At 40.4% G+C, this 23,266-nt stretch overlaps 1 protein-coding gene across 2 annotated transcripts in view; it reads right to left on the bottom strand.

The window, feature by feature from the left end:
• The window catches only part of Morc2 (MORC family CW-type zinc finger 2), a 46,454-nt gene that overhangs the window by 14,599 nt on the left and 8,589 nt on the right, over positions 1 to 23,266 (bottom strand). For both annotated transcript variants that reach the window (XM_057772221.1, XM_057772220.1), the window contains 9 exons: positions 21,381 to 21,434; positions 20,025 to 20,059; positions 13,423 to 13,491; positions 12,830 to 12,920; positions 9,465 to 9,573; positions 1,808 to 1,967; positions 1,584 to 1,695; positions 988 to 1,113; positions 364 to 443 (listed from right to left, as the gene is read on the bottom strand). In XM_057772221.1, the coding sequence (XP_057628204.1) occupies positions 364 to 443; positions 988 to 1,113; positions 1,584 to 1,695; positions 1,808 to 1,967; positions 9,465 to 9,573; positions 12,830 to 12,920; positions 13,423 to 13,491; positions 20,025 to 20,059; positions 21,381 to 21,434 (836 nt within the window). The remainder of the gene's footprint in view (positions 1 to 363; positions 444 to 987; positions 1,114 to 1,583; positions 1,696 to 1,807; positions 1,968 to 9,464; positions 9,574 to 12,829; positions 12,921 to 13,422; positions 13,492 to 20,024; positions 20,060 to 21,380; positions 21,435 to 23,266) is intronic.

Below are 23,266 nucleotides of genomic sequence, written 5' to 3' on the forward strand. Positions count from 1 at the left end.
AGAGCTAAGAAAATTATAATTATTCTGGGGGGAAAACCTTGAGATTTCTGTCCTAGAGTCAGGACAACCTGAAGCAGTATGCAGTATGAAATATTTCATCTGGTCTTGAATCTATATCTGGCTTGGTATCTGACTTAAATAAGAAACTATAGATGTGTTTTATGCCACTCTAGTCCTGCATTAAGTCTTATAACTAGTGAGAGGGGAGAGTCAAGTCTAGAGAGACAACAGTGCCGATGGTATTAGAGATGGAGAAATTGAAGAGGGACTGGATCTAAGTAGGAGAACAGCCTTGATCCAGGCTTTTAAAACAAGCGCTAGCCCCAACTTCATCCCCCCTCCTAACACAGGGAGTAGCATTACCAATCCGTGCTACATGCTCTGCTTTCTTCACTTCCTGTTCTGCCCGAGTCTTGAAACGGCTTGATGTATACTTGTACATTCTGAAGAGTAGAAAAAGCAACCTGAGGGCCAAGCAGTACTGGGGCAGGTAGCCAACTTGAACAGCTCAGGAAGTACTCTGCCTCCTCCTATGTGGTGCTGCCCTGGCTCTTTGTGATGAAACAGATCCAAGCTCATTTTAGTAAAATGATTCAAATCATTATTCAATTTGCTGTCCCCGATCTCCTGATGTGTCTTTGGTGTTCAGCAGGGGATCTCTAATCTTATAGCAGGAACAAACCTCAGTAATAAGCCATGGCTTCTCCTTTCCTGTAAAGGGCCTATAGGCTAGGCCCCTGAACTTGAGATAAGACAGCTGCCTGTGCCACTCTCCACATCTCAGAAGGCACATCTCTGAACCAGCCTGGCCAACCACCCAGCAGCCTGTCTGTCATTTCCATCCTTACCATGGAAAAGACTCTCTGCTAAACAGGTACAATCAGCAAGCAGTGTAGAGTCTTCATACTGCACCATCCTAACATCACCCCCAGAGAACTGTGGCCAGGCCCCATTTCTCAGCCCAGATCATGGTAGCTAGGTTCTTACCTGGGCTTATACAAGCAACAGGAGAGTCTCTTGGTCTGCACCTTGTGTCCATGAATGAAGATCCTCATTCGTGGATCAATATAGAGCACAGCAGCATAGGCTCGGAAGGAGCGTCGCTCTGGCTTCCTGGAGATAGCAGGAACTGAGAGGTACTGTCTTCACAACAAGGTAAGTCCAAAGCTAACGACTTCCTCTCTGCTCTGCAGTTCCTCACCATTCATTTCACATCCTGGCTTCTCTTGATACTTTGACCAGAATGGCCCCTCATCACAGGTATATCCTGCCCAGTCATATCCCTAGCACAGATGCCCCACAGAAACCTCAGCTGGCCCTACAGGGAACCCGGTGCAATTTTGCCACTAGGACCCAGGCCTCAGATTCTTCTATCAAATGGGAGAGTTGGAACAGGGAATCATAGTCTTTGTTTAAGTTTCAATAAGGAGTCACTGTCCTGCTATTAAGCAGTTAGGAGCTCTCAGATCTATCAATACTGCCAAGAGAAAGCCATGAAAGTGATTTTCCATTTTCCCCTGAAGTCATCTCCTAAGGGAGTAAAGACCAGTTCCAGGGCCTGCAACCATTCCAGCCATACTCACGTGCCCTCTGGGGAGGTTTCTGCCATCTGGATGTCTTTTGGATTTGAGATTATGTCTAGTTCTGGTTCTCCATTGTCCATGAGCTTGAGATTAAAGATGATCACCAGTGTTCCTGGGGAAACAGAAATCCTTTCTCTCTGCCAGCCAACCATGGCTCCTTCCTACACAACGAGAGGCTCTAGGGCTCCCAGATTCTCTGGGCTACATGTCCAAAGCCTACTTACCACTATTCCCGGGAATCTTCATGAACTGGGCCATCACCTGCTCCTCGGTGTGGAAGGGAGAGTATTTGTAGACGAGCTCTGTCTCAATGGCAAACTTCTCCACATTGTCTGTGACAGGTTCCCGTGTTCGAGCATTCCAGGTAGGCAATGGGACTATCACCTTTGTTTTGGGTAAGCACAGATGAACACTGTGATTGGGGATCCAGAACCACCTTCCCCCAAACATGCAGCTTTCCTGTCTCTTCAGTTGTGTAGTCTGGCATCAGCTGCAGCTTCTGGTCCTTCCCAAAATTCTTACCACTATGCTAGTCTGTGCCTTGAAGGTTTCTGTGCCTATCTGGGATGTCTTTGTCCATTTCATTAATTTGGTAAAAATTCTACTTTTACCACTAAGGGAAAATACATTTACAATTATCTAGCTAATCTAGAAACACAAAATATAACCTCTAACTCAACAATTCTACTTCTGGGCAAATACCACCAAAGGAACTCTTGTACATATTTACCAGCATACATATACAGGAACAACTCAAATATTTACTACAGAGTGATGGAGGAGTTAATTTCATTGGTTAATAAAGAAACTGCCTTGGCCCATTTGATAGGCCAGCCCTTAGGTGGGTGGAGTAGACAGAACAGAATGCTGGGAGGAAGTGAGGCAATCACCATGCCTCTCCTCTCTGGGTCAGATGCGATGAAGCTCCAGTCCAAGATGGACGTACACTAGAATCTTCCTGGTAAGACACCACCTCATGGTGCTATACAGATTACTAAATATGGGTTAGTCAAGATGTGAGAGTTAGTCAGTAAGAGGCTAGATATAATGGGCCAGGCAGTGTTTATATGAACACAGTTTGTGTGTTGTTATTTCGGGGCATAAGCTAGCCAGGCAGCCGGGAGCTGTGGCAGGAATGCAGCCCGCTGCTCCTTCTACAACAGAGTGTCTAAACAAATAGTTTATGGTAATAAAAACGAACAAAGGCACAGCTACAAATATCAACATGGAGGAGTCTCACAAACACAGTATTATATGAAAGGAATACAATTTCTATATTGTCGGTCCATGTGTACATGTACAAAAAACACACACACACACTAGTGACAAACAATGCCTCACACCTTCCAAAAAGAAAGTGACTGATGGAGGAGGGTCTATGTGTTACTTTCATTGGTTAATAAAGAAACTGCCTTGGCCCTTTGATAGAACAAAAAATTAGGTGAGTGGAGTAGACAGAACAGAATGCTGGGAAGAAGGGAAGTGACTCAGGCGCTATGGAGCCAGCCACCAGGTCAGACAGGCTGAATCTTTCCCAGTAAGTCACCATCTCGTGGTGTTACACAGATTATTAGAAATGGGTTAATCAAGATGTGAGAGTTAGCCAATAAGAGGCTAGAACTAACGGGCCAGGCAGTGTTTAAAAGAATACAGTTTGTGTGTTGTTATTTCGGGTGTAAAGCTAACCATGAGGGAGCTGGGCAGGATGAAAAGAAGGCCTGCCCGCAGCTCATCACTACAAATGGCGCCCAGAAGTGGACAACTGAATCCACAGAAAGCCTGAGAAAGCTTGGGAAAGAATAGAGTAAAGCATGTTTTCTTGGTAGCAGAAATTTCTCGGGTCTGCTCTGCTTGATAGAGGCAAGCAAGTGCTCTCATCTAAGAGAGGCTTCCTGACTCAGCTTTAGTTGCAAAACCTTGCAGCTCTTTAAGAGGTCCTGCCACAAAACACATAAATGGTGTTGATGAAAAGCTGAACACATGCTTTTCGGTTTTCAGCCGTAGCAGGAAAAAAGCTGTGCCGCTTTAAAATGCCGACTTTCTGAGTCATCCTACCAGGGCAAACTCTGACTCTTTCAGGCAGGCAGTCCGACTGAGTGTGGTCCATGAGCAGAATGGTGCAGCTTGCTTGCTGGCAGGGACCTTGAAACACTGTAGAGTTGTGGCAATAAACACGGCTCTGGCCAGTACCTCGGCCACAAGGCTCGAATCGCAGAAAGCTAAGGAATGGGCTGGATCCAGCCGGCAAAGCCACGGCTTTAATCCTACCCATATTGCTCATTAAATTAAAGACGCATGTGGTCACAAAAAGAGAGATATACAGTAAAGATAGATTCAAAGATGAAGAAAACCTCTAAATGGTTTACTATATGTTAAAAAATATATGTAGGCTAAAGGTTAAAGTTCCTAAAAAAGAAAGAGAGTAGTTGGGTGTGGTAGTACACACCTTTAATCCCAACACTTGGGAGGCAGAGGTAGATTGACCTCTGAGACTTCAAGGGGCAGAGGTAGATTGACCTTTGTGACTTCAAGGTGTGGTAGCGCACACCTTTAATCCCAATGCCTGGGAGGCAGAGACAGATGGATCTCTGAGAGTTCAAGGACAGCCTGGTCTACAGAGTTATTCCAGGACAAAGATATACAGAGAACCTGTCTCAAAAAATAAAAGTAAAAATAAAAATAAATGAAACAGAGGTTAAAATAAAGCCGCAGAAAGATGGAAAATGCACAGAGAATCTTGATACTGTATGCTATTATGCTCTCTTTGAATTGTTTGAATGCTGAGGAAGGAGCAACAGCTGCTAAAAGATATTTGTTTATAAATGCTGCTGAACTAATTCAAGATAGATATTTTGAAAATACCTTGACTTTAAAATTTGGATCTAAGGACATGATGCTTTGGAAAGGAGTTTCTTCTTTTGTTTTCACAGAGGATGAAACCCTGTGTATTGCTTCTATCCCAATATGGTATGATAGACCACACCCTCCTGAAATGTTGCTGTGAACACCTTCAAAAAATTACTTTGCTCAACTGCCGACTGAGATGAACCTAGCAACAGGTTATACTGTGAAAGACCTAAATAACAGCGCCCCCATTCAGCACGAAGCAGTTTGGAGAGAAAAAACTGCGCCCATCTTCTCAAATATTGTTTATAAATGTTCTTTTACATTTAAAGGGGGAAATGATATAAATATGAATAATTTACATTGGTTTTTTACTCTATTGATATAATTTTAAGGTCAATTTTGTTATATGTATATGCATTTCTGATCTTGATTAAGGTATTGTGATTGTGTAGTTCATTTAAAAATGTAATGTATAATTAGAAAATATAGATTGTTAGAGGATAATCATCGATAATAGTCAAGTTTGTAGTCATGTTAGATTTTCTAGATGTGCATAGATATATTTCAGATAGGCATTCTTCATATCTTTCAAAGACTACAGAATATGGCATTTTAAATGTCTTAATAACTTAGGATTGTTCATGATAGTGAGACATGTCTGCTCCTGACAGCACCAAGCTACTTTGAGAGGAAGATGGGCATCGAAGAGGCTCCTTATGGAGTTTGATAGTCATTTGGGCAAGAAACTGCTCTTGCCTGGACTGTTGCATAAACTGGACACAGAGAACCTGCAGAGAGAGGACTGCTGAACTTGCCTAAAAGTGAGATGGTCTTTCGGGGTTCCTGATTTATGAAAGAGTCTATGACACATTCTGTAGGACACAGCAAAAAGTGACTGAACTGTCTTTGAAATTTCCTGCTTCATGGAAGAGTCTGCTGAATACTATGGGCCTGAAGGCCAAAGATAAATGCCTCAACGGTACAGAGGAACTTTAGGTGACTGTCCAGACAGCAAGATGTCTCTGTCATTTCTAGAGTTTTGGAAGTTGCTTACTTCTTGTTTACTTAGGTAGTATTATATCCTTCTGGAGTCTGATGGAGTTGAAGAATGGATAGTTATAGTTTTCCTTAGTTATGATAAAAGATAAAATAGCTATAAATATTTTAACTGTAATTCTTGCTTGAAAACTGTTTTGTTATATGTAATTTTACTATGTTAAAGTTAAAGCCTTTCTTTTTTGTTTAAACAGAAAAAGGGGAAATGATGGAGGAGGGTCTATGTATTACTTTCATTGGTTAATAAAGAAACTGCCTTGGCCCTTTGATAGGACAGAAAATCAAGTGGGTGGAGTAGACAGAACAGAATGCTGGGAAGAAGGGAAGTGACTCAGGCGCTATGGAGCCAGTCACCAGGTCAGACAGGCTGAATCTTTCCCGGTAAGCCATTACCTCATGGTGCTACACAGATTATTAGAAATGGGTTAATCAAGATGTGAGAGTTAGCCAATAAGAGGCTAGAACTAACGGGCCAGGCAGTGTTTAAAAGAATACAGTTTGTGTGTTGTTATTTCAGGTGTAAAGCTAACCATGAGGGAGACAGGCGGGATGAAAAGCAGGCCTGCCTGCAGCTCATCACTCCTAGTGATGATCCTTAAAGTTATCAGAAGGTGATTTCCCCAGGGGCACACTGAGGACTACACAGATCAGGTATTGACAGGAGACTTCTAACTTTGGTTTATAATTATGACTACATAGGTGTGTACTTTATTGTAATAATTCCTCAACACATATGAAAATTGATTTTATGTCTAATTTTTTTAAAAACATCCCCTTCAAATATCTTCCCTAGTGGCTTCATCATGTCCTCATCCCTTGCTCAAAGCCAGCAGTCCTTACAGAGCTCAGCATGAGTTGGCTGAAGGGATTCTCTGTGTAGCAAACCAAACGAAGCACCTCATGGGTTCAAGCCAATTGCCCCCACATAAGACAAAGGAATTCAGTATCTTAACACATGCCTGGGTGATAACTCATTAGGAGCTCCAACACTGCTGGTTTTCTAAAGAAGCTTCATGCTGAAGTCATTCAGCACAGGGGCTGGTCTGGACACATTCCTCCTGGGCTGAAAATGATCTTATTTTGAAATCTTGGCAGAGTCTAGACTGGAATACAATCCAAAACAGTGACCTTCTAGGACCAAGTAAGGAAAAAATTTCATCTAGCTTTTCTACCAAGGGAATCAAGTTCTATTTGCGTTCTGTGAACATGTATCTATACCTTCCAATTTTAAGCAGTTCCAGGTGAACCAATTTAAATTACTAACTTTCCCTACCGCTCTTACTTGTCATTTCTCCTTCAGCTTTTATGTCACCATCTCCTAGCCTGCTTAGCTCTCAAGTTCTTTTCTTGCTCTACTTTCTTTCTTAAGTGATCTTATTTGCTACCAATAATCCCAGAGTCTAGGACTGAGGATGTAGAAAAACAAAAACAACAACAACAGCAAAAAAACAGAAAAGAAAGCTTATTGCCCCCAAATTCCAGAATTTACCTTGCAAGCCCCAAACTAACTTACATTGTCCTCTCTCCATATTATCCCCTTCCATTCATTCCCCAGGTAGTGGCCCATTACCTCCAACTGCCACAACAGAACCTGCAAGTCTCTTTAATCCTTTCCTTACTCCCTCCAATAATCATCAAATACTGTATCAGTGCACAGCCAGTCAGGACCTCTCTGCTGGTCCACTCTAAATCTTTCTAATCTGAACACTGTGAAGCAACCACATAGACTTTTCTAAAGAGATTCTGGTACTAAGAACTGCTTGATTAAAATCCCATTCATTCAAACAATCTCGCTATGTCCTGTTCTCCAAAGACCACCTCTCTCCCCAGCACCAACCTCAGGAGCTTAAGAAGGATGCTTTTCCATCATATCGAATAAGGTGAACCCAGACCCAGCAAGGCAATTATCATATGTACTCACTCGTAAGTGGTTTTTAAACATAAAGCAAAGAAAACCAGCCTACCAATCACAATCCCAGAGAACTTAGACAACACTGAGGACCCTAAGAGAGACATACATAGATCTAATCTACATGGGAAGTAGAAAAAGACAAGATCTCATGAGTGAATTGGGAGCATGGAGACCATGGAAGAGGGTTGAAGGGGAGGAGAGAGGAAGGGAGGGGAGCGAAGAAAAATGTATAGCTCAATAAAATCAATAATTAAAAAAAATATTAAAAAAAAGAGAACGTTTTCACTGACTCCAAGACTCCTTCACTAGGCAACATTTCTGAATACCTTAGTCCAGGCTGTCTTCCTGTCCTATCTTCTTCTAGAAGTTTGCTCTTTATAGCCTCAGTGTATTTCTCTCCAAATATGCTGAATAGGGTAACAAACCATACCTAACAGGTGAACAAGTTGACTAACTAGATAAATAAAAATGGTAGAAAAACATGCCTGTTTTAACATCAATTAATCTGCCACAAATTTATACTCAGATTTCAACAGCACCAGTACGAATTCAATCACTGCTAACCAACAAAGGGGACTAGACTGAACTTCTCAATTGGACCATCTACTTATGTGACAGCTATGAATTTCTTTCCACACTTCCTAGATCCCTCTCAAGCTCTAGCCTCTATTACTCACACCTAAAAAGCTGGCCAGACCTTCCCTACTCCCCCAGCAAGAAACAGTTCTTTGACAAGTACAGTGGTATACGCCTTTAATCCCTACATTCAGGAGGCAAAGGCAGGTGGATCTCTGTGAGTTGAGGTCAGCTTGGTCTACATAACAAGTTCTGGACAACCAGAACTACACAGTTAGACTCTGTCTCAAAAAGAAAAGAACATTTGTTCTTCAGTATTTGAGTCACCAAACCACAAAGAGAATAATCTAGACATCTGTAATTAGGTAACTGCCTAATTAATTACCAAAAAGTTTTTTTTTTTTTAAATGCATATGGATGTTTTGCTTGCTTATATGTCTGTGCACCACATGCATGCCTGGTACCCACAGAGGTCAGAGGAGGGTATCCGATCCTGTGGAACGGGAGTGGGTGCTGGGAATTGAACCTGGTCCTCTGAAAGAGCAGCCAGTGCTCTTTACTGCTGAACCATCTTTCCAATCCCAATATATTCTAAAAGTAAGATATATTTCTAAGTCTGTCTTTCAGGACAGTAATAATCACTGGGGCAAGGAAGCAGCTCTTAGTGAGAGCAGGTGGAAGGTGCTACTAACAATGAGCACATACTAATGTTTTCCAAATACTTACCTGCTTCACAACCTGCCTGGTTAGGGATCTGACTCATGGCTTCTGACATGAGTTAGATCGACACGACACATTTCCTCAGAAAGAAAATGTGTTCACAACACACTCCACAAAATAATCCTCGGAGGAGAAAGACCCTGATGTTCTATTATTACCTGATGTTCTATTATTACCATCAACTATAATTTCCGGGCTGGAGAGATGGCTCAGCGGTTAAGAGCACTGGCTGCTCTTCCAGAGGTTCTGAGTTCAATTCCCAGCAACCACATGGTGGCTCACAGCCATCTATAATGAGATCTGGTGCCCTCTTCTGGCCTGCAGGCACACATGGAAGGAATGTTGTATACATAATAAAATAAATAAATCTTAAAAAAAAGAAAAACCTAAATAAATTATAAAATAATTAAAAAAAAAACACCAACAACTATAATTTCCAATCAGTTAGGGAAGTCCAAAATACCCGCCTGAGTAACAATTCTCCACAGACTGGGGTATCTTGCAGATAAGGAGAAGCTTAGAATCCAACTCTCACTTCTGGTCACTTTACAGTCTCTCAAAAACAGAAAAGCTGTTGTCTTTACCTGGACATTTCACTTCCTCTCACATAAAGGTATTATCTGCCTTACCATCCTCCAACCAATGCATCCACCCATCTCATCCCATAAGAGCAGGCAAGTGCTTCAATTCTACAACTTCAAAGAGCTCAGAACAACAGATAAACCCAGTAAATGTCAAGTGGCAACTCAGGCCACAAGGATAAAACCTACTTCATCAATGCCTTCTTCCTCATGAAAGGTACGAGACAGGAAGAGACAGGTCATGGTGTCCTCCTTCTTAGTGAAGAGAATAAAATCCTTCCCAATGCGCATTGAGCCCCTGAAAAGGAAACAGAAAACAGATCACTCTCCCAAGGACTCAAAGCTCATCTGGAAAGGGAGAGCTCCTTCTTGGCATAACTGAGTATGACCAGAGGGCCCTCTTCAAGACCACCAATGGCCCTACTCCCAAGAAATCCCACAGCCCCTGTCCACTTGCACTCAGCCAGCACTCCTTGCTGTGCCTTCCTAACGGTCTCTAATTTCTTAGTCTATAACCTCCTTGAGCAAACTTCCCTTCTCACCATCCTTCTAGAATATATTCGCCCAGATGACAAGTCCCAGGTTTGCTTTCCTCCCAGCTTACTGCCACAGCCCTAACAAGAGAACCTGCTTGAGCTCTTGGTTCATGGGGTCTTCTGTGACACCACTCGTTTAACTCCAACAGTGGACACCTTGAACACATCATCTTCTTTTTGGGCAACACCCTGTTCCTATCCGTCTTTTTACTACACTGTCAAGAGAAGAGTCAAAAGATGACTCTCACAAGTCTTTCAAAAATCAGCATGAATGCAACATTTATCAAAACACAAATGCTAATTTTTTTTTCGATCATGATCAGGCCCAGTTTAAAATTTGATCTTTGAAAATAGTTCAAAGAGGAGTACATCCATGTCCCGTAACTCTAGCCATTTTTGGTCTCAGAATTGCTTTGCTACTTTGAGCTAATTCTGATATAGCCTTGAGTTCGTCTTCTACAAGGCAGTTTGGAGCCTGGCATACAGCAGAATGGTAGAACACTTGCCTAGCATGTGCAAGGGCCTCGGTACAATCCCTAGAATCAATGGAAAACAAAATTTATCTGGCAAAAATCTAAATGCAATCAATGTCAATGGCTTCCTTCCTGTTTGGCCATGGTAATCCTCTATTGGAGCAGGTAGAGACAGGCTTCTTCAGGCAGCACAGGACACAGCAGAAGTATGAAGCAGCAGTAGAAGGACTATCTACTCAACAATGCAGTTGTTTAGCTCGTTTTTTTTTTTGTTTTTTTTTTTTTCTGAGCAGCTTCTGGCTATTATCTCATTAGTCCTTACAATACCCCTGGGAGTAGACAATGGTAGGAAGCCTCATTAATCTCTATATACAATTCAGACTGGCATGCCAGGCACACAAATGAATCTCATGTCGCATTTCCCAAGCACTCAGGAAAATTCCCAAGACACTAAGTAGATGCTCTGGGGGCTATCAATTCTCCTTTTCCTGAAGATAGGACTACTTTTCCTGCAGGTTGTGGGTAGCACTGCCCTTACTCAAACTTGAGAAGACTTTCTTTGTATCTTTTTTGTTTCTGTTTTTGATCCTGACAATAGGGTCCGATTAGCAGAAACCTCAAAACACCACCTTTGCTAAACCCTATTCTCACTGTAAATCACCTCATGTAACTTCTTAACTTTGAACACTAGATGGCTCCAATTCAAAGGAACTTTCATAAAAGCCCCCAAAACATGTTGATAACTGCACTCTAACTCTGTACATGTTCTTTCTCAGTCTTCTAAGTACTTTCTGAGTCATACTTAACCGGCTCCTGAGGAGAGTATCAGCAGTTAGAACCTCATTTTCTAGGTTAGGAAACTGTCAGAGAAGTAAAGCTGAGTCTGCAGAACTGGTAGGACTAGATAGGAGCTGACTCTATTGGAGACCTCGGTTTTTACAGGTCTTAGATTTTCAGAATCCTCTGGGGAAGGTTCCCATTGTGATCACAGTCTGGGGACTCTCAAGGCAATAATAACAGGTGATCCTAACTATTTGTAAGTATGATCAATTTGCAAGAAGCCACAACTTTAGTGACTAAATGGCTGGATTGAGATCTGAACCTTTGACCAAAGTCAAATGGACAGTCCCTGCCATTTTCTAATCAGAAAGACCTGGCTCATATATTCACTCTTCAAATAAACACCTTTATACCATCAGGCAAGTCATTTCACTCCTATACATCTAAATTTCATTGAGAATGCTATCAAAACCCACCTATCTCAGGCTGAAGTGTGGCTTAAATGATATCATCCATACAAAATTTTTAGCCACAATACCTTCTGGCACATGGGGAATGCTTATTATTAACATTCAGGTCCTTCCCTGAGAAGAAAGCCCAGGAACCAGGGCCCTGGTTTTTTTGGAAGCATTCTCTTCTCCACACCCAAAGCACAATGCACATGAAGCCCAACTGAGGCTGCTGACAGATCAAACCACCACCCTTTCTCACATAAAACAACACACTTCCACAGCAAGATGGAACATGAGTCATAATCTCATTTGCACAAACTCACATTCCACTAAATAGTATTCCACCCAAAGGTACATACAGCTGGAAGTGAGCATTTCAGAATCAGAAACCTTTTCCTCAGAGCTTTACTCAAAAACCAGAACAACTAGTGTGGGACAATTCTGTATTCTGTCAATTATGTCTTAAATAAACCCTGATTGGCCAGTAGCCAAGCAGGAAGTATAGGCAGGACAACCAGACAGGAAGTAGAGACGGGACAATGAGAATTCTGGGAAGGAGGAAGCCCATTCCTCCACAGTCCTGTGCAGACACCGAAGATGCAGGATGTGACCTGCCCTGCTGAAAAAGGTACTGAGCCATGTGGCTAACATATAATAGAATAATGGACTAATGTAAGTTATAAGAGTTAACAAGAAGCCTAAGCTAATGGATCAATGAGTTTATAACTTATGGAGACCTCTGTGTAATTTTCTTTGGGACTTCCCGTGAGGAACTGGGCGGGACAGAAACCCCAACAAGCAGGACCTACAAACAACACATTCTAAGCACTAAACAAGTGAGAACCAAAGCCCAAGGGATATCCCAATAGACTGAAGGAATAAGATGGGTCTCCTACAATATGGCCTTAGAGAATGCCCACACAGGGCGCTCCAGGAGAACTGCCCCTTTTTCACTCTGGGTCCCCAATGTCCAGCACAAGCATACTGATACATTGTGAAGTGACTCCCTTGCCATCTCAAATACACCCCAGCCCAGAAGAAAACCACCCACATTTTCAAACACGGGATAAAACTATCTATTATTCAATAAGGGAAGAGAGAGAGTTCTAGAGAACAGTGTTTTAGATACTCATACTACTCAAACTAGTGAGAAAATTCAGCTAGATAGTTGGTAAACCACCCCCAACCATCACTCCTTTCTGACTCTCCTGCTGCTCCAGAGTTAATAGTCCTAGAGGGACAAAGGGATGAACAGCAAGAACACACCATGTGACTTTGTGTTCAGCCCTACAGCAGGCTTTCAATATACATACGATTTTAATCCATTGCCATACTGCCCAATTTGGGTGGACTCTGGAGTTCGTTTGGCCGACTTCCCAAACTGGATCACACTGGCAGCATCACCTCAAGTGGTAGATAAGAGAAATAAAAAGTTAGCGTTTCTTCCCCAGACTTCTCAAAACTAGGGATGTGAGTCATGTTAAATATAAGCAAGGCTCTGTGCCAACAAAACCTCTCTCGAAGGAAAGTCAGTCATGAGGCATAAGAAAGTAATCCTTGCCTAGTCCATCAATACCACCACAGTGCCCTGTGTTGTTACTAGAACATGGTAAACAGTTTCAGGGGAAGAAGTCTCAGTAGTGATGGCTCCAGGATGTTGTGCAAGCTGATAAACACATTGTCAAGAGACAGGTAATCTAACTGATTTCAGATTGACATTCTGTGTTGTCCAAACACCTCCTATGTTAAGACCCAGCAAACACACAGTGTAATAAAGCCTGAGATGTTGCAACAGCTTCTCATTCCCTAGGTGGATCATCTAGCCACAACAGTGAGGTCACAGAAAAGCAACTTTGACAGTAAATTGTTATGTTCTGAAAAAGAAACAGTCACCATAACCACTTACTCGGATCCATTCCTGCTCCATCATCCAAAAAGCAAAGCATAAATCCTCCTCGGAGGTCATCCCGCCTTTCTGTAAAAGAAGCAGCTACCATTACTGGACTGTTACCACTTATAGGGCGACAACCTGGGCACAGAAAGTGAACCAAAGTGAAGCCGGGTATAAAAAGAAGGGTTAGTTCAAATCTAGTTTCTCCTAATAGTACTACTAAGCTAGTGTGAGTTAAACTTCAGGGCTTTTGAGGACATGAAACTTCTCTAGTGCTTTCTAATTCACAACAAGGCTTCAGAGAATCTATTAGAAGAGACCAGTACTTAACATTCAAGATCACTGAATATGTATATCTTTTATATCTTTCTTTCTTACATATCATATCTATTTTTCTATATACCTTTTTATATCAACATGATATACTATTACATCTGTCCAACATCATGGACCCCAAGTCATTTATGTAATCTATTATGTATTATACCTTATCAACTGTTCAAACTCAACAGGGTACCTTCCTTTGTGATTTAAGTCTGAGGTAACATTCAACGATACAACATGTAGTAATAAGCACAATGATGGCAGTTGCCACATAAAGATTAATTACTATATTTATATACTATCACCACTAGACTAACTGCAGATTGTGAGCTATCTGTATATCTGTCATATCCCCTCCTAGATATGGGCCCTTGAAAAGCAAATGACACAAGATTCAGCAAGAGGTTCTTAGTTCTGGGATAGACCTGCCTAGTCAGAATTACAGACCTTTAGCAATATTCAGCACAGTTTTGGCAGGGATTCCTAGCCAACAAGAAGGAAACACGACACAAGACTGTGGCCTCCATTCCAATAAGTAGATAAAGAATTATCTTAGTAGCTGTCTTATACGAGCACCATATGGTAACTCATAGCAAGTAGTAACAATAAAAATTCTCAAATAAGGAAAAAGGCTATACTAATTTTCAAGGTGGCTTTTAATTCAGTGAAGACTACGTAAACAATGGGAAAACTAGTCTTGGAATCAGATATGTAGATATCAAACAGAAAAGGGAGTGAGGCAGAAACTGAAGCAGGAGACCCAAACAAACCATGTAAAGAACCACTAACATCAACCTCCCCAGTACAGATGTTGTTCATGGTCCACTGCTCAGCACAAGAATAAAAGTAACACATCTACTAAAAAAGAAGAAGCTGTGTAAAATAATATAAGGTCAAGGCCCAAGGCTACTTGGGAGCCTAGTTCCTAGAGTCCAAGCTTCAGTTCACTTTGTACAATTATCTATCCTGACAAATCTGTTTTAAATGCTTCCCCCCCCCACAGGGTAAAACTAAATGAGTCATGACTGCACTCTGTTAAATAAACAAACTAATGCAAATTAAAATACTATTTTAGATGGGCCATAAACCACAGGGACTTATAAGTATCTCTCAATGTTCAGGAGGCTGAACAAATGCCTCTTCAAAGGTCCAGAGTGAGGCTCTTCTAGAAGATCCTAGTAGATGAGAACATTTCTCCTAAGGCAGCACTTCTTATCAAAATCTAGCTCATCCAAGTGAAATGTGGCCATCAGGAACAAGGGTTTTTTGTTGTTCTTGTTTTTAAAGTATTAAAAGCTTCCCAAGTTCCGTCTATGAGAAGCAGTCAAACAGACTCACAATGGATAGGTACAGAGCATGTGGCAGCAGCATCCTAGCACCTGCCCAGAGACATTTGTTGTATACTGTCAGAAAATTATGAAGACTCTCTTGGGATCTAAAAACTATTTTGAGCCAAATGCCACTTGAAAAGTTCCCAAGACCAATGAAATCCCTTGAATAATACCCCAGAACTGACTTTCTAGGCCTGTGTTAGGGTAAAGGAATCAGGTTATTTCAGCAGTTATTGCTTCAACTGTGGGTTCAAGTTCTAGTTCAAGGATTTACCTCAAAGCTTCTTTTTTGTCTGGCTTTTTGTTTTTGTTTTATGGGACTACAGAGATGACTCAGTGGTTAGGGCATATACTCTTTTTGCAGAAGACCCAAGTTCAGTCACCAAGAACCATACTGAGTTGCCCAAAACCACCTGTAACTTCAATTCTAGAGGATCTAATGCTCTCTTCTTGCCTCCATGTATACCCCCCACATGTGGCATACGTGCGCACGCGGGGAGGGGGAGAGAGAGAGAGAGAGAGAGATTTTTAAAGTAAGTTTCTTCAGGTTGGCCTTGGACTCCCCAAATAGTCAAGATGATTAAACCGATCCTCCTGCCTCCCCACCCCTGTAAGGATTAACAGCAAGTGCTACAATACCCAGTTTCTTATGTCTTGACTGTTTATCTGTTCATCTGTAACCATTTGTAGTGTGCCATTTCTTTAATTAGGTATTAGGTTCTGAGAGCAAAGGCCTCATCTCATCCTCTGAACTTTCCCCAAAACAAATAGAAAGCACACTGAGCGCTCCTTTTATAACCTAACTTTCTTAAATTTCCTTGCTAAAATTTACCCAATGAAGATGGTAGAAGGGAATAAAGATGATCTTTTCTTTATAACTTCTTAGAAAGACCACTATGAGGATATGTTCCTTCAACATCACTTGAAGTGGAGGCTCATGTTTCTTTATCTTCTGGGTAATGATGTGAATAGTCAGTTTCTTTGAGAGGTAACTGCCAGCACTCCTGCATGCACACTCAGCATGGCTTGGAAAGGTGGCACCATCTAGGAGATTTAGCAATCAACATCTTCAAGCCTTACAATACTACTTTTTCCTGTTACTTTCCTCTAGATTAGAAAGTTACATAGTGTGTCTCTGTCTAAAACCCCCAAAACAACAAACAACAACAAAAATCCAAAGTATTTCTACCACTTTGGCAGCCTTTTCTACAGGCAGCTTTCAGAATTTTGGTGAATAGCTAATATGTAGGCATTATTATTTTCTTTTTTCTCCAAAATAATTTACTCTTAGTCCTTTGTCTTATCTAGAGAATCTTCCTAACAATACAACACTAGAGGTTCTGTGTTTATTTCCACTTATCAAATGATTCCATGAAGAGGGTTACCTAGTAATTGTATATTCCACATAAACAAAGACTTTCAAAACTGTATATTCCACATAAACAAACTTTTTTAGAGCATATGCTCAAAATATGACCAAAAATATTTCAGATTTAGAAAAGAATGTCAATAAAATATATCACACTAGCCAAATTGAATTTAAGAATTGTCTATTTCCTTGTTCAAGTTTTTAGGATCAAAATGATCAAAAAGGTATTGCTATAAATATTGAATGGGCAGAAAACAAAAAAAAAAGCCAATTGACAATAACTAAAAACTCTGTCACTGTCACCGTAACTCTAGGACAAAGATGATCTTACAATATAAAAGTAAAACCAACTGAACAAACAGTAGAGGATGTCACAGCATCCAGTTTTAAGCCTAACATTTCAAAAAGATGTTTTATAATGACTATTGTCAACTTGACTACATCAGGAATTAACTGGAATCCAGAAAAGGATGGCAGATCTGTGAGGGATTTTCTGCTTGGTTTGAAGTGAGTAGATTCACTTCTTATCTGGACCTTTGAGGAAGGAAGACTCGTGTCTTGATCTGGCAGGAAGATACACCTTGAATCTGAGCCACACCTTCTACTGGAAACCTCTACAGGGCAGGAAGAAGGAAGCTCTTTATATCATAGCCTGCTTGCCCCCACCTTGCTCGCCCATCCAATCCATTCCTTCACTGGCACTGGAGCCTACCTCACTGGGATCCAGCATGTACTGAAGACTAGCTGAGACATCCAGCCTTGTGCACTGAGCAACTACTGGATTCTTGGACAGTCAGCAACTGTTAGATTAGTTTGACTGAAGCTTGTAAGTCACTCTAATAAACCCCCTTTTTATATGTAGAGATTCATTTCATAAGTTCTGTTACTCTAGAGAACCCTAATTACAAATTTTAGTACCAAATCTGGCTCTAGAACAACAAAAGTATAAGGATGAATCTTTTAAGTATTTGTAACAGGCTTTTCAATTTGCCAGCACCTACAGTTACTGAAGCCTCTCCAATTATCCCTTCTCCTGGGAGTTCAAAGAATATTAAAAGCCCATGGTATGAACCATATAGTGAGATAAATGCTTTAGATTATCCTGGTTCACCAATTGTGAGTGGGAAAGAATTTGGGGACCCTGTATGTGAAACTTTAGATAGTTTGGAGAAAAATAAGGGAAATGATTATGCTGGTTGGTTGCTTAATTCATCTCCGGATGAACTGATAAAGGATAGGGTTGAGCTCTGTGACAAAAACCAATCAACTTCTAGTACCTCAGAATTTTAGTGATAAAACTGACCAGTTCTAGATGCACAAAAACAGTCTAAAAGTTTCTAAGTGTGGCCTAGAAGAGAATCTTCTGTCCAGCAGCCACAGAGCTCAAGTTGTAGAAAATCAAGCTGAAGCCCTCATTATAAGGCTGAATTACAGAGAAAACTCAAGTTCCAGCCTCAGATGGTATTCACAGTTAAAGGAAGGGCATTAGTTGGTGGAAACTGGGATCCTGTAACTTGGAGTAGAGATGTATGGGAGGAACCTACTGAAGGTGAGAACTTTGAACTCTCAGATTCTTGAGTTTTTTTTTTTCTTTTTCACCTCAGGAAGTAGTACCCTCAGTACCACCCCTTGAAATACTGCCTATTTCACCTTTGACCAAGGAAATCAATCCTTCATTGTCTGCTAAACCAACAGTGACTTCCTCTGAAGGAGAAATGGCCAAGATGTGCGATTTACTGATTCATGGGCTTAGAGCCAATGGATTGGCTAGATGGTCAGGGACTTGGAAACAATCATGGAAATAGGTGAGAAAAACATCTGGGGAGGATGTATGTGCATAGATCTCTCCAAATGGGCAAAGGATGTGAAAATACTTGTGTCCCATGTAAATGCTCATCAAAAAGTGACTTCTGCTGAGAAGCTCAATAATCAAGTAGATAGGATGACTCTTCTGTGGACAGTAGCCTCTTTCCTCAGCCATTCCTGTCATTGACCAATGGGGTCAATGAACAAAGCGGCCATGGTGGCAGTGATGAAGGTTACACATGGGCTCAACAACATGGACCGCAACTCACCAAGTGACTTGGCTACAGCTACTGCTTGCTGAGAGCCAGACATGACAACAGCAGAGACAATCACTGAGCCCCAGACGCAGAACCATTCCCCAGGGTGGCCAGACCACCTGGTGACACGTTGACTGCATTGGACCATTTCCTCCATAGAAAGAACACTTTGTCCTTACTAGAGTAGATGCTTATTCTGGCTATGGATTTGCCTTTTCTGCCTTTCCTCCTCCGGGAAAAGAACCAAGATCTGCTGAGGTGCTTGCGAGAGTGGAGGAAATACAGCTAAGGTCACATGACCAGTAACAGAAACAAGGATCATAGTTGACATGAGTATTGCATTTTGTTAAAAATGTGTTTATGCAGGTATTTGTGTTTTCTTTCACTTTCCTTCTCGTGATATAAGTTTGAGATACTAAAAGAATACCCCCCAAGGGACATTGTCACCTATTCTAGATTTATAATGCATTTGTAGTTATACAATGGATAGTTATATCAAGTTAGGCACAATTATGACCTGGTTAAATATATAATGTGTTTCTAATTATATGTGGGATAATTACATTATATTTAGGCATTATTATGACCTGGTTATTGTCTTCATTTAGAAATAATTACAACATAAAGAGATATGAGTGTATGTCAAGTTGACAAGAAGTGGACTTGTGATGATTTCTTGGTTGTCAACTTGACTACATCTGGAATTAACTGGAATCTAGAAATGGAGGGTACACTTGTGAGAGATTCTCTGCTTGATTTGAAGTGGGTGGATTCACTTCTTATCTGGACCTTTGAGGAAGGAAGACACATGCCTTGATCTGGATCTCGAGGCAGGAAAATACACCTTTTAATCTGGGCCACACTTTCTGCTGGAAGCCTATATAAGGACATGAAAGATGGAAGCTTTTGCTCTTTGCTTGCCTCCACCTTGCTAGCCCATCCATTCCTTCACTGGCATTGAAGCCTACCTCTTTGGGATTCCAGCATGTACTGAAGACTAGCTGAGACATCCAGCCTTGTGGACTGAGCACTACTGGGTTCTTGGATACGCTATTCACAGCTAGCTATTGTTGGATTAGCTGGACTGAAGCCTGTAAGTCATTCTAATAAATCCCCTTTTTATATATATTCTCTCTCACTATATATATAGTGTGTGTGATTCATTCTGTAAGGTTCTGTTACTCTAGAAAAGCCTAACACATGATCTCAGCATCTCTATAAACCAATTACCAGCAATTTTCTGCAACTGACACCAGCAACTTTCCAGGGAAAAACCTCTGTTACCAGGAGTAGTGAAGGATTAATTTCAACAAGATCCTGTCTTCCAGAAAGATGACTAACACTGGATCATTGTACTTCCCACTACTCTATTCCAGCACCCTCTTAAAGCTCCTGGGTTCTAAGACATATGTGGTCGGATCTGCCCCATTTCTACTTAGAGCATGAAGAAATTCTGTCATCTCCAGGCTCTAGAAGCCAGTTATTTCCCAGTCACTTCTTAGGCAATAAAAGATCTAAAGTGTGGCTTACCAGCATAAATGTCTATTCTGGTGGCATCAGCATCTCTGCAAAAGGAAAAAAAAAATCTGAGATACAGATGAGAATTTAAAGTATCAACCAGCAAAATATACAGTATTTTAAGAGTAATGCATATTATTTTGAATTGTTCAAGCTATGAACAATTCATATATAGTAAATATATGCATATATTTAAATAGATATATATATATTAAAGTTTTGTTTTTATACTTTACCACACAATTTCCCTGACATATCTATGAAATATTTCAAGCATTCCAAATTTATTAAGATGCATGACAAACAGGACCTGGGTACAGTTTTAAGTGTCTCATACATGCTGGTATCTCCAGGCTCACTTTGACTGAGGAAATTAATCTTTCATTGTCTGCTAAACTAGCAGTGACTTCCTCTGAAGGAGAAGTGGCCAGATGTAGGATTGGAAGTTAAACAATGTGTCATCTAGTACATTTCCATGAGCAGGTAACAAGAATATAGTAACAAAAGCAATAATAAAAGTCAAGTATGGTAACACACATCTATAATGGCCACACTCAAAAGACTGAGGCAGGAGGACCTTGGGCTGTACAGTAAGACCTGTCTCAAAAACACAAAAAGTACTAACAGTATACAGTATACTAACAGCTGTACAGACATTAGAAATTACAAGTAAATTCACTAACTGAGGAAGTTTCAAATTCTACTATCAACTCTTACCCTCTTCTTCCTTCATTATGTCAACACTAGTCAATAAGTATCTAAATTTTAGAGTTTACATTCACTAAAACCAAGACAATATTTTGTTAATATAACTATAAGAGGAAGAGGTCAGCGGATCTTTGTAAAGTAAACATTAATTAGCCTAGTCAACACAGTGGTTACCAGGCCAGCCAGAGTGAGGTCCTGCCTCAAAATAACAAAAAAACCACAATGGAAGATACTGATTAAAGAGTAGTCACTTGTAATAAAATAACAAATCTGGCCTAGTTTTCAAGACATTCAGCAGTACAGTGTCTTGGCAACACAAACTAATACTCTAATCTATGTGTCCAATTAGTTTGACTCTCCAGTTCCTATCTTAATCCTCTACTTCTCACAATTATCAGATGCTGATACACAAGGGAAGGTGGTTTGGAAGTGGTAAGCTTCCTATTTTTAGGTTGGAACACAAAGAGCAATGAATGAATTTAAGGTAATCAAGAAAGTGTCAAATACTGTGATAATAAAAATACTTTCTGCTAACGAGTCTCTTAGGAGTTGCAACATATACAACAAAAACATCTTTCTCTCGAGTCATCAGAGAGCAAAAGTCATGATGATCCATAAAGCTCTCCCTCTAAGCAATTAAGAGGCTGGAAGACTACATACCTTGCATTATCAACCAGTTCAGCAAGAGCACCAAACAAGAATTCATGAGTGGTTCTGAAATAATACATTTTAAGAGTTAACAAAAGAATTATGACCTGAGCTATGAGTCTTAAGGTTATAAACATTTAAAAGGTTTAGAAAACATCTAGAATCCACATGTGCATTACTGATGTAACTACTAAATATAAACTTCTCCATAACACAAGCCTTTCTAGAGCTGATTCCCCACAAATCAAGCCCTGACATTTACTCAGAAATGTTTACTTTTCCTATTTTTAATTAAAAACCCACCTTAAAGAATCTTGAAATTTTTACATGTACTATTAAAAGTATGAAAAAAAGAGTAATAGCCTAGAAAAAAAAGCCTCTATTTTATCTTTCATTGATTTAACCAGCTGTCGGTTTCTGCACAGGAGGAATTGTAAGCAATTATAAACATACATCTTTTTTTTTTTTTTTTTTGCTTTTTTCGAGACAGGGTTTCTCTGTGGTTTTGGAGCCTGTCCTGGAACTAGCTCTTGTAAACCAGGCTGGTCTCGAACTCACAGAGATCCGCCTGCCTCTGCCTCCCGAGTGCTGGGATTAAAGGCGTGCGCCACCACCGCCCGGTCATAAACATACATCTTTACAAGTATCCTGAGTTCTGAATAATATGACAGGTATGTTCACTAAACCCAAACTTTTAGAAGCTTCCAGGAGATAATCACTGAAGCCTTCACTTAAAAATTATTTTTTCCTTGGACACCCAGAAGACCATACCAAATGGTCTTCTTACCCTTGCAGGAGAATTTCTTACTTTTTTTTTTTTTAAGGATCTTAGTCAAAGACCTGGTTTTAGCCAACATCTGAGGAAGTTGAAATGATCTGCGCTACCTCCCGCTCTGAGAAGAGGGGATTTTGCTTACAAGCTGCACAAAGCCCATGCGTCTCTTTTCCCTGGGACAGTTCACACACAGGCATGCTCAATTTACACTATCTTAAGTTGTACAATTTCCTACAACAGTCTTCACTAACTAAAGAGGAACAGGTCGATATAGAACCATCCACAAAATCGGCTTGATTTTTAAAGGAAATACAAAGTTATGGACACAAACTATAATCAACTCTCATAAATTTTTTCTTGCTTTTTCATGTTTAGTCAATAATCAAAATGGCATTTTCTAAACATTTAGATTGAAATATAACACTAGTACCCAGCATTTAGGATCTCTGGCCACTTACGATATTGTTTTAAACTGTGAACCATTTGTTTATAAAAACTCTAACTTAACTGTCTAGGAAAACTGATTTTCTTCAAGGTTATTCTTCAGCTTGTTTTTTAAACTGTAAATTTTCAATAAATAAAACTACCTCTTCCTAGAATTCTAGAAAGACATTTTCTCCCATGAGATCAGTGAATATATCTATTGCTAATCCAAAGGCAGTAGGACCAAGAAAGATGTTGCAGCAAAATGCAGACATTTTATCACCAATTCACTTATGGAATGAAGCTCAAATTCTTCCAGATAAAATCCAAATGTTAAGTACTTGACATGGAAGAATCAAACTTCTAAAAGAAACCTTGCTTTAAAAAGTCATCTCTTTATTATAAATATTTGAGCGTTCACAGTTATGATAGCAATGTCTAAAATCCCAAGATCCTATAATGACATCATCCAAAAGGTAGTAAGATGAAGCACTCAATGCCCGCCTGGACTATGTAGCAAGATATTATCAAAAAAAGAAAAATTTAAGTAATTTTCAAAATTTCTACTTTTTTTAAAAAAATGACTTATTTATTAACTATGTATATAGTGTCTGACTGCATGTATACCTCCAGGCCAGAAGCCAGATGGTCATGAGCCACCATGTGGGTGCTGGGAATTGAACTCAGGTCCTCTGGAAGA

This window comes from Chionomys nivalis, chromosome 6, assembly GCF_950005125.1.
Source record: "Chionomys nivalis chromosome 6, mChiNiv1.1, whole genome shotgun sequence".
In the NCBI taxonomy this organism is placed as follows: domain Eukaryota; kingdom Metazoa; phylum Chordata; class Mammalia; order Rodentia; family Cricetidae; genus Chionomys; species Chionomys nivalis.